Genomic DNA, 19,960 nt, shown 5'->3' with positions numbered 1-19,960 from the left:
TTAGTGGTATAAGCACCTGCCTGGCAAACACAAGGTCATGAGTTCTATCCCCAGCACCAAACAACAACAAACACACCCACAATGTTTAAAAACATAAATAAAGAGGCCGGGGATATAGCTCAGTAGCACAGCGCCTGCTTGGCAAGTCAAGGTCCTGAGTTTCATTGCCAGTACTAAAAAACAAAACAACAAAAACATGAATACAAAATACAATGCTTGGAAAAGAATACTAGGTGGTAGGTAGGAAGCTTGGGTTCTAGATTGTTTTGGTACTAGTAGGATATTTCTCAGTCCATGGAGCCATCTCCCTTCTGTCACATAAAGATTTGAATTGTTGTAGGGATGTCTTTGGACTTTGAATCCTGAAGTCAAAGGAAAATGAATATGAAGCCTTTTATGTGCAATAGATCAAAGCATATTTGCTTTGGGGGAAGATGGGAGAGAACCTAGAGCTGCTGAGGCAAATCTAAAAAGCCTCCAGTGCTCTGTAGAGATTCTGGACATCCTTGTAGTAGACGAGCCCTTCTGGTTCTGCTGTCTCATCACTCTCAACAATTAAACAATTCAATCTGGCCTTACTGAGATGCATGCAAATAATTTTTTTTGCTTGTACAGCTGTCAAAATGTGAGGAAGTACCCTAGCTCTTTTATGTTAACGGTTGTGGTAGTCACAGTCAGGATTTAATCGTGGCCTTTGTGGTATGCTTCCTTCATTCAACTGTGCCAAAAACTGGAACCATTACGCTGTGTGCTCTTCTGTGGAAAACACGTAAATAGACACATGCATGTAAGCATCACAGCAATTAATGATAGAAACAGATCTCGGGGTCAGTGGAAACAAGTGGTAGAGGTACTCAATTCTAGGGGAGAGAGAAAGAAAGAAAGAACAGGATCCATATAAATAGCAACTGATGTATAGTAAACACCCAACCAGTGTTTTAAACCTTCTGCAATCATTTTAGAGAAGAGGACATTAATGCAAAGGAGAGTTAAATCAATTGCCTACCTGTTAAAAAATATAAAGAGGGCGGGGGATGTAGTTCAGTGGTAAAACACTTGCCTAGCATGAACCAGGCTCTGGATTTGATCCAGAGAGCCAAAATGCGGGGGTGGGTGGGTGGGGGGTTTCCAACAAACCTATATACTTTTAAGGTCTCTATTTTTTAATCTTTGTTTTGTTTTGAGACAGGGTCTTGCTATGTAACCCAGGCTCGCATCAAAAACTCAGTGATACCCCTGCCTCAGCCTCCCAAGTGCTAGAATTACAGGAATGCGTCCCCATGCCCAACTTTTTTTTTTTTTTTTTTTTTTTTTTGTCTTTTTCCTTTTTATCGGTACCAGGGATCGAACTCACAACTGCCTGCTTGCAAGGCAGGCGCTTATGCCGCTGAGCTAAATCCCCAGCCCCCCCCATGCCCAACTTTTTAATCATTATGCTGAAAGACCTCTATATTCATAGGTATGGCAGCACATGGGTTGAGTTTTTTTTCTTTCAGTAATTAGCCCTGACCCCAGGGCCTTGCAGGTGCTAAGCAAATACTCTACCACTGTGTTACCCCCAACTTTAGGTAAATCTTGAAGTGTGTATAATCAGATGACAAGGTAGAAAAGCCAGAAGAGAGGAAAGTAGCATGAGTGAATGAAAGCAGAAGTCCAACACAGCACAACACACTGGGAATTTTCAGTTGCTGAGATAGCTGGATACAGGGAGACGGACAAGACTACAGGAGGGAAGCTTCCCTCCCTCTGACTAATCCTCCTCCACAGGGCCTAGCTATGTAGCCTAGGGAGACCTCAACCTCTCCATACCCTGCTCTAGCCTCCCAAATGCTGGGATTACAGGTGAACCACCACACCTTGTTCATAATCCCTATTTTCACCGCTGCAACAACAGATTTAAAAGAAATCTGGGAAAATTAAGAGTGGACTTAAGGGATGGGAACAGGGTTAGCACCCCCAAATGCCACTGATCTTAGGCTTTTTTTGATCATAGGGGATAACAGAAAAATAAAGTGTGTTAAAATTCTGGTGTTGGCTAAATAGTGGGTGATTTGAATATGCAGCAGATATTAGGCAAACTGAGGTCCTGAATAAAGTACTTTCAAGCAAAGGAGAGCAAGAGAATGTTTGCAAAAATCACTTTTGTTTGTTCGCATGAGTGAGGTTTTTTTTTTTTTGTCTTTTTCATTTTTATCGGTACCAGGGATCGAACTCACGATTGCCTGCTTGCAAGGCAGGTGCTTATGCTGCTGAGCTAAATCCCCAACCCCTAGGGAAGGTTTAAGTGGCAGCCAGTAAGCAAAATTGCAAAGCTTCATGTTAGAATAAGTGAGCTGAACGAGATGTCCTTAGCTCAGTACAAGTACCTGTGGTTTGTAGTATCCACTGCTTGGATAAAGCAGTACATTAAATGTTCCCCCTTTGTTTAATATTGTCATTGTATAATTTCAATGAAAAAAAAAGCCTCCTAGATCAAGGTGTACAGACTGGGAACAGAACACTATCTGCCTGTGTGTACGCCAACAGGAAAATGTTGTAAGAGTTGGTAATGACCCAAAAATATTTCAAGCAGAAATACAAAATGGCATTTTATTTATATTTCCTTCAGTTTAGGAATCCAATTATGTTTCATATCCTCACAATAGTCCACACAGGCTAAAAATAATCATGCTGTTAATTAGACTCCCTGTTTTCCCTCAGTAAACAAAGCAGTCTGAATATGTCAGACAATTTTAACAGGGGAAGGCAAGATTTTTTTTCAGATGTGTTTCACTGCTTACGGAGATCAAGTGGCTTCTCACCATGGTGACAATCAGGTTGCTAGGCTGGGTAAGGCCAAGTGTGGAAGAATGGTCCTCTGAACAGACCTGCTGAAATGAATGGCTCACACCACCGGCAACTTTCAAGTTCTGATTAATTTCCCATGAAATAACTATTTGGCCTGCATCCAAGCAGTTCCTTTATTCATTGCTTCTTTGTCTTGCCACCAGGAGGGCCAGTCAACATGGAAACATACAGCCTGAACCAAGCATATGTGACACCCACTGCACAATACACTGAAGTCAGTAACAAAGGGATGAAGGGGTACTTCAGCCTCCAGGAGGTAAAAGGGAACACAAATTCACAGCAGACTTCCAAAGGCGCCAGGCCAAGGAGGTAGACAGTTTCCATCCAATTAAAAAGAGGTTTTTCTTTTCTGAAGAAAAAAGGAACAAAAAGACTGATTTTAGATGAATCATCCTGTTTAGCAAGTAAGTATTTCTCTGCAGAAGCTTCCCCAGCTGCACTGTCTTGATGTGCCATAGCCAAGACCAGAGTCAAAACAATGCATTAAATTTCACATGCAGAAAAACTGATAACGACACATGATTATATCACCTCGCCCATCCAGGTTTACCCAGTCCTCTACCTGCGCTGGCCCCTACGCAGGGAAAATTAGCTCTGCATTTGGAAGAGGGAAAGCATTCTGTATCACTGAAATAAGAATACGATAATATATAATTGAGTATTTTTTTAAATTAAAGACTTTTAGTTTGGCAAAATATAAATAATGAAATTCATTATTTTAATCATTAAGTATCTAATTCAGTGGCATTAAATACATTAATAATGTGTACCTATCGCCACTAACCACTTTCAAACAATTTTCCAGACCTCAAACAATAAAAGCAGAACAAAACCATTAATAATTTACTATATGCCTGCCCCTAACCTCTAATCTATTTTCTGTCTCCATGAATTTGGCTGTTCTGGAATATGACCTAAGTAGAATCATACACTATTTATCTGTGTGTGTGTGTGTGGGTGCTTTTTGAGACAGGGTCTCCCAATGTAGTTCAGGCTGGCCTTGAGCGCACTATGTAGTCCAGATGGGCTTGGAACTTGTGGCAATCCTCCTGCCTCAGCCCCTGCCTCAGCCAAGTGATGGGACTACAAGTATGTGCTACCATGCCTGGCTTCTGCCTTTTTCCACTTGACATGTTTTCAAGATTCATCCATGTTATAGCAGATATCTGTAACTTCATTCTTCTTTGTGGCTAAATATTCTGCTGTAAGTATATGCCACATTTCATTTACACTTCTTTTCCTTCTTTTCTCTTTCTTTCTTTCTTTCCTTTTTTTTTTTTTTTTTTTGTCTTTTTAAGAGACAGGGTTTCCCTATGTAGTTCAGGCTGGCCTAGAACTCATTTTCTAGCCCAGACTGGCCTTGAACTTGCAGCGATCCTCTTGGCTCAGCCTCCCAAATAATAGGTGTGTGCCATCACACCTGGCTCCATTCTTTTTTTACTAGACATTTGAGTTGTTTTCATCTTTTAGCTCTGTTGTGAATAATGGTACAGTGAATGCTGGTGTACAAGTGTTTGTTTTTAGTTGTTTGTGTATAGCTATGAGTGGAATTACTGGATCACATGTTGTAATTAAATTTTAATATAATTATATACATTTTATGGACAATCAGATATAAACCATTAACAATCTTTAAAATATTACAGACTTTATTTTTGTTTTTGTTTTTTGAGACAGGGTCTTGATATGTATATGATAGGCTGGGCTTAATTCACTATGTAGTCCAGGCTACCTCAAGCTTGTGGTGATCCTTCTGCCTCAGCCTCCCCTGCTAGGACTACAGGTATGTACCACTATGCCAGACTTAATATTATATAATGTTTAGAACAGAGAAAATTTCTATTCATAATTCCATATTTTACATAATCACTTTTAGTTTTTTCCATGTGTATTTGTATTTATATATATAATTTTATCCATAAACTTTTGTGTGTGGTATTGGGATATGAATCCAGTGCCTTCACACTGAACCATATCCTAAGTCCCTTTTAAAGTTTCAGGCAGGGTCTCACTAAGTGACCAAATTGTCTAGGCTGGGCTTAAACTTTTTTTGTGGGGGAGGCTTAAACTTTCTATCTTGTGTCAGCCTCCCAGAATGCTGAGATTACAGGTATGTAACTCATGTAAAGTATTAAGTTGAGGTAAGAAATTGTCCTTAAGTATTTCCCTAACCTAAACACATCTGTGGTATTGTGCCAGAATGACAGGATAATCTTATGGATAGTCTCTCTTTCTACTTGCCTTTTTTTTTTTTTTGGTACTGGGAATCAAAATCAGGACCTTGTGCTTGCCCAGCAGGTGCTGTGCCACTGACCTATATCTCCAGCCCTTTATCAGTATTTTGGATCATTGTTATTTTACTATTATAATTTAAAAATAGGCTGGAATAGCTGGGCCTGTTGGTGCCCATCTGTAATCCCAGTACTCAGGAGGCTGAGGCAGGAGGATTGCTGCAAGTTTGAGGTCAGCCTGGGGTACATAGTGAGATAAAGGCCAGCCTGTACTACACAAGACCCTGTATCTCAAAAAAAAAAAAAAAAAAAAAAGAAAGAAAGAAAGAAAGAAAAGCTGGAGATGTTCAGCGGTAGAGTGCCTAGCATGCACAAAACCTGGGGTCCCATCCCAGATATCAAAATATAACAAAACACAAATAAATAAACATTAAAAAACCTTAAAGATAACTAATTAAGAGTAAACAATTCAAAACTTGGGGTTGGGGATTTAGCTCAGTGGCATAAGCACCTACCTTGCAAGCAGGCAGTCGCGAGTTCGATCCCCGGTACCGATAAAAAAGAAAAAGATAAAAAACAAAAAAACAATTCAAAACTCACAAGAGCAAACATAATTTTAAATATTTTTTCTGATTACCTGAATAATGTCATCAGTGAAGAAATACTGTAGATAGTGAAGAGTAACATGAGTAAGATTTTAATGGGAAGTTCTGTTAAAAGAACAAAAAAAATTGCAAATAATTTAGCTGATACGTAGAAAATTTATGATATTTAAGGTAACATAAGCACAATGAAACAGTTCATAACTTGTCATAATAATGACACATTAGTAGGGTTTTTGTTGTTGTTTTTGATACCAGGGGTCAAACTCACAACCTCATGTTTGCCAGGCAGGTGCTTATGCTGCTGAGCTAAATCACTGGCCCTGGTGTTTTTTACCTATGTTACCTTTACCCTCTAAGGATACTTAAAATTAGGGATAAATTGCAGGTTTTATTTAGCGGTGATTATTTTTTGTCTTTTTCCTTTTTATCGTTACCGGGGATCGAACTCACGACTGCCTGCTTGCAAGGCAGTCGCTTTTGCCACTGAGCTAAATCCCCAGCCCCAACTGCAGGTTTTATTTAAGAGAATGGATAAGACCGCTCCTCCCACAAGCCTATCAATAAGCACGGATCTCCAGGCCATGACAGAAAGTCCGTGGTAGTCAACATATCACTCTAAAAAGCAGCTCCTTACCTGGTGTGGTGAAGAGCAGAGGGAAGAGGGAATAATGTCCTGTAGTGGTCAGAATCAGGAAGATTGAAGCATCCCCTGCTTTTTCCACAGACAAAAGACTAAAGATAAAAAATTCTTGTAATAATTCCTTACAACAACGCAAATAACACTTGAGAAGATCTTGAATTGTATCTGTTAGTATTCCTAGAATTGGCTTCAGCATAAAATAAATATTGGTAGTGTTATAAGCCCAGTTCAACAGAGAATTAATTTTTTACAGGAAACTTAAGCACTTGATAAAGGTACTGAACTAAATCGGGGAATATCCAAAAAGGAGACTTTTTTCCTTAATTGCCTTCTCCAAAGAAACAAATGTGGGATTGGGAGCTGCCTAGTGGTTCCAAATGGGGAAACAGAACTTGGAATTTCATTTCCAATTCTCAGCTCATCTTTTAGGTTATGTCCTGCACTTGCAGAATGACTTCAGGCTAATGACATTAAAACCTCTGCTCTAATTTTTAATTTGGAAATACTTTTACTGCTAAATAAAACCAGGGAAATCATACACTGATCTGAAATATGCTCAATGGTTTTGTTTTTCAAAGTTTAAATGATTTCTCAAGATTCGAAAAAAAATTCAAGAAACAAAGGATCATTTCATTACCATCCATCTACTGAGTTTCAATTATTCATACAATGGATACATTAAAATTTTTTTAAAATTTATTTTTTTGAGACAGGGTCTTGCTATATAGTTCAAGCTGGCCTTGAGCTCATAGAGATTTTCCTGCCTCAGTCTCTTGAGTGCTGGGATTACAGGTATGTGCCACCATGCTTAGCTAAAAAAAAATTTTTTTTTTTTTTTTTTTTTTTTTTTTGTCTTTTTCATTTTTCTCGGTACCAGGGATCGAACTCACGACCGCCTGCTTGCAAGGCAGGTGCTTATGCCGCTGAGCTAAATCCCCAGCCCCCAAAAAAAATTTTTAATAGCACACTGTAAAGATCATACAATTCAGAATTGTAAGATCAGTTTGAAGCTCTCAGTGCTACTTGCTAGCTATGTGATTTTGGAGAAGTTATAGAATGAGTCCTAGTTTCTGCAGATGTTAAAACAGACAATACGATACTGATTTATCCTATCTTAAATGCTGTTGACAAGCTGAAAAGAAAGAATGCAGGGGCTGGGGTTTTAGCTCAGCGGCATAAGCACCTGCCTTGCAAGTAGGCGGTCATGAGTTCAATCCCAGTACCGATTAAAAAAAAAAAAAAAAGAAAGAATGCAAAAACAAAATGGAAATAGTCTGGAAAATGTAAAGTGCAGTACAAATATTATGGAGTTACCCCAAATGGTCTCAGCTCCAACTTTGACAATCAGTACTTAATGAGGGACTTATTTTCATGGATGTGATAATGCCAAAGCTTTCCCCCAAGCTATGCTAGCACTGAATATCCAGACCTATCATGGCAGTTAATTAATATTCTATCACTTACTGAAAGTGCAGAATGACTACCTGCATCTTTACAAATCTCAAAACATTCCTGGGTCCAAAGATCCCAAGTGAAACATCCCTGATTGGCTAGTGGAACTCTGTTCCTCTCCTTGTCCCATTGGGCAGAATAAGAAGGGGCACAACATGGAAAATTACAAGACACTGAAATACACCCGCAGTGCTGCCTGGCTGCGCTATCTGCTTACCTCATTGGGAGAATTGCGAGAAGAATGGCTTTTTCATGGACGTGCCACCCGAACATGAAGGAACTCAAGGCACAGAGAATCAGACATCGAAGAAAGCCTCTGGGCCCTTGGGGTTTAAGCCAGAGACAGCAAACAGAGGGCTAGAAACAACCGGCAAAAATAAAACTTCAGTGTCATTTAAGACTGGGCTTTAGAGAAACAGTGTTTCGACAAAGGCAATTAGCATCACTTCTCAAATACAGAGCAAGACAGCAGTAAAAACAGCAGTTCTCCAGTAATTGGGATAATTTATCACTTTATGTCTGAGTTCACTGAAAGTTAACATAAAAACAACTAAGAGAAAGCCGGCATTTGGAAACAAATTTAACTCATTACTCTAGAGCATACAGCATAATAACTTATAGCTTTATAATTAGTCCATTAATATTCATTGACTCCATTAGATCAAACAGTAAAGCTCATAGGTATTTTTGGCTAATAGATTTTATCATGTTAGTAAACATTTAGTTTGGGGCTAAAGTATGTTTTAATAAAACTATTGCCTTTTATATGCAGTTTATAGGGCTAAGGTAATATTTTTTGAGACAAGGTTTCATTAAATTGTCCAGACTGAGCTTACAATCTTCTTGCCTCAGCTTACTGAGCAGTTGGGATTATAGGTATGCACCAATGAGCCTGATTCACAAGGCTGAGATTTTACTTTATTTTATTTTGTTTTTTTTTGAGATAGGGTTTCAGTATGTAGTTCAGGCTGGCCTTGAACTCACAGTGATCCTCTTGTCTCAGCCTCCTGAGTGCTGAGATTACAGGGATGCGCCACCATGCCCAGCAAAACTGAGATTTTTAGAAAAGAAATTTTTATCTTAGGTAAAGTATATGAATACATTTTCACATAGTGAAAAGGAGTCAGTTTAGATCATTCAGAAACGAAGAAGAGCTCAGTTTAGATCATTCAGAAACCAAAAAGATACAGAGCTCAGAGCTCAGTATCAACAGTTGTTTATATTGAATTTCAATAAAATTATATTATGAAATTAAGGACACCATGATCACTAACAAGTGTGAATGAAAGCTCTAACAGTGTGTGATTCAAAGTAAATTCTAGTTGATGCAGAGCCTCTGCTATTTCTAACTTGTCACAATTAAGACAAAACATCCATACTGTCTGGACATATTTGGAATTTGTAATTCTGATCATTTAACCCAGGATGAAAAAAGTCTGGATGCTATCCTAGTTACTTTTTTGTGGCTGAGAAAAAAAAATACCTGACACCTAAAGTTACAGGAGGAAAGGTTTATTTAGTTCACAGCTTGTAGAGGTTTCAGTTCATAATCAGCTGACTCCAAGGCAGGTGGCACCACAGAGGAGGAAAAGTTCATGACAGGCAGAAGGTTGCAAAGCAACAAGGGATAACAACCACTCTTTTTATCCCTTGTATCTTATCCAGGCTACTTAGGGCAAATGGCACTCATACCCTTAATCCCCATTCCCTTGATCCTAGCATTGCACCATGAATCAATCCCAGCGTCACATGCTCTAGATCCAGCCACCTCGACGAAGGCCCACAGATGACTGCGTGAGACTTGGAGGGACATCTGGACAAAAGCCACAACAGATGCTTTTGCTGTAAAGATTTCCTCTTTCTCCTTAGCATGGTCCATGCCTCCTCTTCCTCAGCCTTTTCTTTATTCCTCACCCCAGGGGGAGACAGATGGGCTAGGAGATTTTGGCAAGAATTTCTCTCACAGTTTTACTGGAAACACTTTTTTTTTATTTTCCATGTTCAGAATTACTAGCAAATCATTCAATCTGCAGGATTGTAGCTATGAAATTTATCCTTGTTAGAAAAGCTTGAAAGCTGAAATTCAATCAACCATACAACAGAAAAGCAAAGCAAACTCAAAGAATGAGTACCACCTGTTGAATTCTTACCAATATGGCAATCAGAGTGCATATGAGAGTTGCCACGGGAGACACTGAGGGAAGGACTGTATGTTCAAACTGCTGAACCAAACCACTCGTCATTGAAGCCTTGGGGATCTTGTTGGGATCAAGAAGTTTCAATTCCAAACCTACAGAATAAGCAGATGTATTATTCTATTTTTATCAATCAATAAGACTCTATATTTTACCATTTAGTTCCTTGAAAAAAAATCATTTTGCTGTCTAAAGCAAGATTTCATTCATATAATTTTGTACTGTTTTACCTCTGGCAGAATGCCTCTGGCCTTAAGATTATAATTTGTAAAATAGTGATATCTATAGGAAAGGTCTTTGTTTAGTTTTGTTGAGACAGGGTCTCATTATATAGTGCAGCCTTGCCTTGAACTTGTTTATGTAGCCCAGGCTAGCCTCAAACTCACAGTGATCTTCCTGCTTCAGTCTCCCAAGTGTGGGATTATAGGCGTGCACCACCATGCCAGGCAGAAATGGAGTGATTTTTCTAGTTATTGTTGTTTTGTTTTGTCTTGGGGCAAGGTCTTTCTTTTTAGACCAGGTTTGCCTTGAACTTGATAGACAGCCCAGACTAGCCACAAACTTGTGACTGATCTGATCCCTCTACCTCGGCCTCCCAGGTACAGGGATTACAGATGTACAAAGCAATGGCCAGCAGACATGGGGAATTTGTGCAGTTTAACTTAATGAGTAAGCAGTGAGTGAACACTGATTTGCTCACTCTGTTTCAAAACGCAGACCAGGATATGCCTCAACCCTGAATCCTTCATGTTCTATAGGAGAAAGTCCGTATTTCTAAACAACACACAGAGTTTTCCATGATCCAGCCCTCTGCTACCTCTCCAGCCTCATCTCTACTTTGTTAAATGTGTCTTGGCCACAATAAACTGTGGTCTTCAATATACCAATCTCAACACCTGGGTCCCTTGCTTGGGCTTCTCCCTTTGCTTAGAATGACTCCTCATTTTGCAAAATTAATTCCTACTTGACTTCCTCACCTGAGAAAGCTAATTAAAGAAGAGCTGATTTTTTGGTGAGCCCTCTATTCTGATGCTCACACTACACTCTTTGTTTACAGACCTATTTCCTCTACAGTCCGTGTTTTTTAAAGATAGAAATGATGAGTTCATTTCTACTCCCAGGATAAGGGGTTCAATAAACACAAGATGTGACTGAAAAATCCAGTGAATGTTTAAAATATTACAGTAAAAGACTGTCATTAATCGCTCTCAAAATTCTTTCCCTTGCTTCAAACACATTTTTTTCTACCATTCTTGCCACCTCCTGAAGCAGTTCTGGAAGTCCTCATGTGTATCTTTAGTTGTGCTGTCAAGCCTGTCTTGAGGTTCTGAATTGATTCAAAACACTTACTTTTCAAGGTCACTTTGACTTTGGTATACAGCTAGGAGGCAATAGCACCAGATCCAGTGAATAAGACGATGTTTTTATGGACGCACTGTAATGTTTTTATGAGGCTACCTTTCCACTGGGTGGCACCTGGTTGCAGCATTCACTTTTTTTTTTTCCAACACACTTCATAAAGATATTCATGAAAGAGGACATCCAGAACCACTTTAGAAAGTCACAATAATGATGGGACAGTGTGTTCAAAACAAGGAGGGAAAATTCCTCAAACACTGACTCAGATTTTGATCACACTGCACACTTATTAAACAAACAAAGTCTGGAATGACAAGTCCCATCCCAGATAGGCTCCAGGGTAACAGAACAACCATGGACAATCTGCATACCTGGTAGCCCCATCTAATGACACCGAAAATCTGTGCAACGTGGGAAATACCTTACTGCCCAAACACTATTTATTCATCCTATTTCTTTTCCTCATCAGCTTACTGAGTCTTTCTTAAAATTAACAACCATTTTCCTGAAAGTTAATTACATAGCTTGTCATTGACTTTCCACTTAAGACATCTTTGAGAGGCAGACACAAAGGAAAGGTACATCATTTTCTCAACTTATACAAGACAAGTGGTCTTTACACCTCAAACTATGTTGGCTGTTTAAAGCTTTTTTGAAACAAAGATGTTTGAAATTACTTGTAGACCATTACACACATGAAGATTGGATTCACAGTGACGAAGGGATAATACCAAATCACAATTTCCTGCAATAAGGTACAAATTCTCTATGATGAATGTGATCATTATGTATATCTAGAATGTACCAATGAAGGCCAGATGTGATTTTGCACACCTATAATCCTAGCACTTGGGAGGCAGAGACAGGGTGATTGACATGAGTTTGAGACTGGCCTGGGCTACATAAGCAAGTTGAAGGCCAACCTGTATTATACAGTGAGGCCCTGCCTCAAAAAAAAAAAAAAGTACCACTAAAGTCTGATTGGAAAAAAACAATTTCCTGTAACTATATAACAAACAATAACAGTTGCCATTACTTTTGCCCTTTGAGGCACAAAAAGATGGTGTAATTTGCTTGAAATCACACAACAAATAGGTGGTAGAAATCAATCTGGGTCTGTTTGGATCCAAGACTCCTGCCTCTGATAACCTAGTGCTTCCTTTTGTTTTTTGGTACTGGGGATCGAACTTATGACCTTGCACTTGCAAGGCAGGCACTTATGCCATTGCTTCCCAACCCTGCTTCCTTATTCTTGGTTTTATTCCTTATAATGTGCTTCATAGGAACAAAAAAGTGCTAGACCCCCGCCCTGTGGTATATAATGAAGGAGCAAATAACTTGGCAATGCCAAACAGCCAGTACCAAGTTATCATTATATCAATCAACAAACTACCTCTCAATGATGAAATCCAGCCTGTAACCTGTTTTTAGAAGAAACTGAGGCTATAAATGGCTTTTGCAGTTTTACATGAGAGGAGGTCTTACTATGATGGGAGTCTCAAATACCTTAGCTCGGGGCTGGGGATTTAGCTCAGCGGCATAAGCGCCTGCCTTGCAAGCCGGAAGTCGTGAGTTGGATCCCCGGTACCAATAAAAAGGAAAAAGACAAAAAAAAAAACCTTAGCTCTATCAGTGCTCTTGCCCCAACCTTCTGAGAAGCTGGAACCACAGATGTTCATCACATTATTTGGCTTTTTATGTGTATGTCTGTGTGTGTGTGTGGTACTGGGAATTGAAAGGAGGCCTTTACACTGAGCTGTTACATGCCTTTTTATTTTCTTTAATTTTGAAAAAAGGATTTCACTAAGTTGCTGAATTGCAACAATTAGGCTCAAACTTACAGGGGTGTGCCACCACCCAGAAAACATTTTTAAAGGCTTATATACAATGGACCAAACAAAAATACTGTGTGTTGCTAGATATCATGGTACATACCCATAACCAGCGCTGGGGAGGCTGAGGCAGGAGGATCACTGTGAATTTAAGGCCAGCCTGAATTATATAGTAAGGCCCTGTTTCAAAACCAAAGTCAAAATAAAACAAGATAATAACAAAAAACACTATGTGTGTGGCTTGCATAGTCTCAAATACTTAGTAGCTGCCCTGTTAACAGAAAAAGTTTCCTGACTACTGTTCTTGTCTTGCTTTTTCCCACTAAACAATCCTGGATTCACAAATGAGAGCTGTGAGCTGTTTCACAGTGAGTTACTTTTACTAGACCAATATCAAGATATACACTATTTTTCATTACAACCCAAACATAAAAAGTATATCCTAAAGCAGGGTGTGGTGGTACATGCCTATAATTCCAGCAATTAGCAGGCTAAAGCAGGAAATAAGATACTTCCATAATAAAGAACAGCTGAGGAACGTTATGACCACCAAAGCAACCCTATAAAGAATACTGCAAGATATTCTAGATAGATATAAAATAACCATAACTTCAAGAACACCAGCAGGAAGAAACCACCAAGAAGCACAAACAATTAGAGGGGAAAGGTAAAGAACCAACAGCAGAAAGATAACATGACAAAAATAAGCCAATATATATCATTTATAACCACTAATGTAAATAGCCTCAATTCACCCATTAAAAGAAACAGACTGGCAGAATGGATCAAGAAACCTGTCTAATTCAAAAGGAAATTCATAGACTGAAAATCAAAGGATGGAAAACAGTACTTTATGCAACAGGAACCCCCAAAAAGCAGGGGTAGCTATTTGGTTTGCAGACAGTGTGAACTTCAAACCAAAAATGATCACATACTGGTTAGGGGAAAACTTAAACAGATAACAATCTTAAATATAGGGGGCTGGGGATTTAGCTCAGCGGCATAAGCGCCTGCCTTGCAAGCAGGCAGTCGTGAGTTCGATCCCCAGTACCGGTAAAAAGGAAAAAGACAAAAAAAAAAAAAAAACAATCTTAAATATATATGCATCAAATATGGGAGCACCCAGCTACATAAAACAAATATTAATAGACATGAAAAATCAAATAAGTAATAACACAATTATAACAGGAGACCTTTAACACACCATTGACACAAAGAGACAGATCAACAAGGCAGAAAATCAGCAAACAAATAAAAGACCTGAATCAAACTTGTAAACAAATGGACTTAATAGACATGTACAGAGTGTTCTACCCAACAACAAAATATACATTCTTCTCAGCTTCATATGGGACATTCTCTAAAATAGACCATATACTAGCCCATAAAACATGCTTAAGTAAATGCAAAGGAATTGAAATTATTCTATGCATATTATCTGATCATAGTGCTCTAAAACTAGAAATTAATGACAAAAGAAATTGTAGAAACTCCATAAACACATGGAAATTAAATAATATACTCCTGAACAATCAATGGGTCACAGGAAAATTTAAAGAAGAAATTAAAAAATATCTACAAGTAAATGTAAATGTAAATATAAATATAAATACAACTTACTGGAACTTGTGGGATGCAATGTAAGCAGACCTCAAGGGAAATTCATTGTGGTGAATTTCCACATCAGGAAAACAGGACAAACACAAATAACCTGATATTATACCTCAAACATCTAGAAAAAGAAGAGCAATTCAACCCCAAAGCCAAAAGAGAGGAAACTACAAAGATCAGAGCAGAAATCAATGCAATAGAGACTAAGAGAACAATATAAGGAACTAATGAATCAAAGAGTTGGTTCTCTGAAAGAATAAATAAAACTAATAAGCCCCTAGCCAACCTTATTTTAAAAAGGAAAGAAAAAACTCAAATTCATGCACTAAGGAACAAAAAGGGCAAAATCATTATAGAACCATTGGAAATACAGAAGATCATCAATACCTGCTTTGAAAACCTTTACTCCTATAGGTTTGATAACACAGAAGAAATGGACAGATTCTTAGAAACATGTGAATCATCAAAGCTGGATCAAGAAGATGTAAAACTGCTGAATCACCCAATTTCAGTTAATAAAATTGAAAATATAATTAGAACCTTAACAACAAAGAAAAGCCCAGGTCCTGATGGATTCACAGCTGAATTTTACAAGAAATTCAAGGAAGACTCAATGCTAACATGCCTCAAATTCTTCAATGAAATTGAAAGGGAAGCAATTCTCCCTAACTTGTTCCTGGAAGCAAGTATTATCTTACTACCAAAATCAGAGAAAGACCCAACCAAAAAAGAGAACTATAGGCCAATCTCCCTAATGAACATAGATGTAAAAATCCTCAATAAAATACTGGCAAACAGAGTGCAGCAAGTCATCAAGAAGATTATACACCACAACCAAATGAGACTCATCCCAGGAATGCAGGGATGGTTCAACATATGCAAAGCAGTAAGCACAATACATCATATCAATAAAACCAAGGACAAGAATCACATGATCATTTCAATAGCGTAGAAAAAGCTTTTGATAAAGCCTAACACTCATTCATGATAAGAATCCTATGGAAAATTGAAATAGATGGTCTTTACCTCAATCTGATAAAAGTCATCTATGACAAAATAACAGCAAGCACCGTATTAAATGGCCAAAAAATGAAAGCTTTTACTCTAAAATCAGGAACAAGATAAGGCTGTCCACTATCACCACTCCTTCTCAATACAGTACTGGAAATATTACTCAGAGCAATTAAGAGAGAGAAATAAAAGGAGTAAGGAAAAATAGAAAAAGTTAAATTATCATTATTTGAAGATAACATGGTACTCTACATAGAAGACTTCCAAAACTCCATTGAAAGACTTCTAGATGTAATAACCAAATTCAGTAATGTAGCTGAATACAAAGTCAACACTCAAAAATCAATAGCATCCCTATACACAAACAGCAACTTCATTGAGACAAAAATAAGAGAAACCAGACCCTTCAGAATAGCATCCAAAAAAATGAAATATTTAGGAATCAATCTAACCAAGGAAGTAAAAGATCTATTTAGTGAAAAATTACAGTGCTCTGAAAAAAGAAATCCAAGAGGATCTCAGAAAATAGAAAGGCATTCTTTGTTCATGGATAGAAAGACCAAACATTGTAAAAGTGGCCATTTTCCCAAACTTGTTATACAAAGTGAAAAGAAAACCCACAAACTGGGAAAAAAATCTTAGTCAACTGTCTCTCAGACAAGAACTTTTATCAAGAATATATAAAGAATTAAAAAGAATCAGGCCCCCCAAATCCAAAGACCCAATCCAAAAATGGGCATCTGAGATGAATACATACTTCTCAGATGAAGAAATACAAATGGCAAAGAAATACATGAAAAAATGGTCAGCATTATTGGTCAGTAGAGAAATGCAAATTAAAACAACACTGAGATTCCATCTCACTTCATAAAGAATAGCCAGGATCAAGAAAACCACCAATAACAAGTGCTAGAGAGGCTATGGAGAAAAATGAACTCTTTTGTATTGTTGGTGGGAGTATAGACTAGTACAACCACTGTGGAAATCAGTCTGGAAGTTCCTCAAAAAGCGGGGATTGGAAGTCCCATTTGACCCAGTTATTCCACTTTTGGGCATATTCCCAGAAGAACTGAAAACAACATACCACTCAATTTGGAACAGCTAAATCTTGGAAACAACCTAAGGGTAAAAAAGATATGGTATTTTTACTCAGCTAAAAAGAAGGCTTTTATAAATAAACTGGATGCAACTTGAGACCATACTCATAAGTGAAATAAATCAAATGCATGTGTGTAAATACTGTATTGTCTCCCTAGTGTAAAAAACTGAAGGAGTAAATAAGATACAAAACTTTCATAAATATTGTGAAAGAATAAGAAACTGCTCAAAGAGGAAAAAATAACTCAGATAGGGAAAAGGAGAAAAGAAGGAAGAGAAAAAAAAGATATAAATTTGTGTATACACACTTACGGTTACTAAGGTGGTAGTACTACTAATTCTATTAGTTCTTGAAATAAAACTATTAGTTGTCCATATCTTCACATACAGTAAGTTAATACAAAACAAAATAATATAAAAGCAATCAAAATGAAATGAGAGCCTTATGGGCCTTCAAAACCCAACAACAGGAAATCAATAATGGCTACCATAATGTCTCTTTTAGATCATTTTCACAATGTTTGGTCTTCCTATTCATGAACAAAGAATGCCTTTCTATTTTCTGAGATCCTCTTCGATTTCTTTTTTCCGAGCACAGTAATTTCTATTTCAAAGAAACCAAAGAGACATTATGGTAGCCACTGTTGATTTCCTGTTGTCTTGCTCTGAAATCCTGTGATATTTGCATTGTTTTGCTCTGCTCTGCTTTATTCTGTTTTGTTTTGTTTTATTGTTTTAAAAAAAAATAGCAGCAATAACAAACCACACACCCTAAGCTGGGTACAGCGGCCTACACCTACAGTCACAACAGTTGGGAGGCTGAGGCAAGAAGATCATCAGAGCTCATTAATTCAAGAATAGGTTGGGCAAATTAATGAGGATCGCCTGGCTGGGCATGGTGGCACACACTTGTAATTCTAGCACTGGAGAGGGTGAAGCAGGAGGATCACCATGAGTTCAAGGCCAGTCTGGACTATATAGCCAGATACTATCTCAAAAAAAAAAAAAAATCCTAGGCTTTTTATTTTTTTACATTTCAGTTGAAATGTATGGGTATCATTTTCCTTACTGGCTTAATACACAAAGCTACAACTTACACTTTAAATTTTGCTTTTTCATATATTTACGTTTAAAAGTACTAACTCTGCTGAATAATGTTTCATTTAAGGCAAAAATTACCTTTAGTGGCTCACACCTGTCATTCTAGCACTCAGGAGGCTGAGGAAGGACTGCCGTGAGTTCAAGGGCAGTCTGGACTACAGAGCAAAACCTTGTCTCAACAAAAGAAGAACAACAACAAAGTTAAAAAAAAGAGAAAAATTTTGTAAGTACTTTACTTTTTTCCCCAGAGAAAAGTACCCATGATCTTGCGGCCACAAGGAGCTTTTGTAAGTGATGCAGTCTATTTACTATGCTAAAAGCTTAGGCCCAAGAATTGCTACCCCTGTTTATCCTGAAAACCGAAATGCAGGACTCCAAGCAAACAATTGGCCACATTCAAAACACAAGGAGGCTTTTTCATTTTTCAGTGTGACTAGGCCTTTCAATATTCAGAGTGGAAGTGAAAAGGCTTGCTACTATACCGATGGTACATAGTAGTTTGTCCGCAGCATTGTACAAAGCCCAGAAGTTTGGAGCCCAGTATGCATGGCAGAGGCCCCTCTTGAAAGGAAAGAGCCGGGAAAAGACTTGAGGCAGCTGGTTCTGTTGAAAACAGAAATGAAACCAATTAAACAGTCATCAGTCTTTTCCAACTCAAAAACAGACTGGAAAACAGTCTACAGTATAGTGTGTAGAAAGTTAGAAGGTTTGGGCTCCAATCTTTTTTCCTTTAAGGAAATGGTTATATGATCTCCAGCAGTTCTTACACCTCTTTTTGTCTAATCATTTCAACTGAGTAACGGGAAAGGCCATATAAAAACATTGTGAATACCAATCCACACTACTACACACAAATATAGCTAATGGGAGAATTTGTGAGGTGCACAGGAGAGTACCGAATGTGGCTTGTCCAAGTCTACTGGGTGAAAGTGAAAGCAGGGAGATTATAAAGACGTAGTGCTTTTCGGTTTTAGTAGAAATTAAAACTGATTTTGGGGAGAAAAAGAGGAAAAAATACTTGAATACCTATTGTGTTCTGGGCCCTTTGGGAAGTTTGTTATCCATGAAAAACTGCAAAAGTACTAATTTTGTGGATTTTAATTAAATTTTAGCAAGTAGGTGAATTTGGAAATACATAAACTACAAATAAGGATCAATTCTGTGTGTCTCTGTGTGTAATATACAGTAAACAGATTCATATTCATATATGAGTATGCACAAAAGTGAAAGACTATTAAGAGTCATACAGTCATACTGGGTAGGCATAAGGAAGGAGCAGCTTTTATTTATTTCATACATTCTTGTTTTAAATAATCTTTTTATCTTTATCTTTAAAAATCATGTATTACTTTGTTTAAAAAAGTTAAAAAAAAAAACCCAAACTTACCATAGCTAGGAAAGGACCTAATGAGAGTGCAGAAACTAGGAAAACAATCAGTCCCAGGGAAATAAGACGAGTAAAACTGAAACTGTTCCATCGGACAGAGCCATCTAAGGAGAGAAACATCATTAACCAGAAGCATGGAGAAGTGATTCCTGACAGTGCCCTCCAATACTACATTAATTTGTCCTTACAATGTGACAAGAGCAGAAAAAGCAGCATGAGTAAAGGACTTATTATAGGGTTAATAACTGCTTAATCTTATCAAGTAAGCCACTGAGTCAAATATGATTAAGAAACAACAACAAAAAAATTGCTATCACAAAACTTGCCTGGTTTGCTTGCAGTGAAACAGTAAGATCGTAGCAGATATATACCATAGGCTGGTGCAACATACAGGTAGATATGTTTGAAATGCAGGAGAATAGCAAAGAGAAATGCTCCTTCCATATGCCTTTTCTAGGACATTGAAAAGAGAAAAGATGTTACTTTAATACCTTAACAATAGGACCATGATTTATATTTTACTGCTGGGTAGCTTGAACTACCACTGGTACATGCATGACTGTCCGTCGGACAGGTTTTTATGAATTGTAT

At 37.8% G+C, this 19,960-nt stretch overlaps 1 protein-coding gene across 8 annotated transcripts in view; it reads right to left on the bottom strand.

Moving 5' to 3' along the window:
• Window positions 1-2,562: 2,562 nt before the first annotated feature.
• Window positions 2,563-19,960, bottom strand: part of Alg8 (ALG8 alpha-1,3-glucosyltransferase) — a 36,972-nt gene continuing 19,574 nt past the window's right edge. For 4 of the 8 annotated variants that reach the window (XM_003468590.5, XM_013151175.2, XM_063256413.1 and 1 more), the window contains 8 exons: window positions 19,696-19,822; window positions 19,370-19,473; window positions 18,465-18,585; window positions 9,926-10,065; window positions 7,993-8,132; window positions 6,318-6,415; window positions 5,716-5,788; window positions 2,563-3,196 (listed from right to left, as the gene is read on the bottom strand). In XM_003468590.5, the coding sequence (XP_003468638.2) occupies window positions 2,965-3,196; window positions 5,716-5,788; window positions 6,318-6,415; window positions 7,993-8,132; window positions 9,926-10,065; window positions 18,465-18,585; window positions 19,370-19,473; window positions 19,696-19,822 (1,035 nt within the window). In that variant the 3' untranslated portion in view covers window positions 2,563-2,964. Of the gene's footprint in view, window positions 3,197-5,593; window positions 5,789-6,317; window positions 6,416-7,992; window positions 8,133-9,925; window positions 10,066-18,464; window positions 18,586-19,369; window positions 19,474-19,695; window positions 19,823-19,960 lie in introns of those variants that run through there. The other 4 variants (XR_010049828.1, XM_063256414.1, XM_063256415.1 and 1 more) reach the window with 4 other exon arrangements.

Source organism: Cavia porcellus, unplaced genomic scaffold (genome assembly GCF_034190915.1).
Source record: "Cavia porcellus strain 051 isolate PalLab524CR breed Dunkin Hartley unplaced genomic scaffold, mCavPor4.1 scaffold_9, whole genome shotgun sequence".
Lineage (NCBI taxonomy): Eukaryota > Metazoa > Chordata > Mammalia > Rodentia > Caviidae > Cavia > Cavia porcellus.
This window is presented reverse-complemented; position numbering and strand designations above follow the sequence as displayed.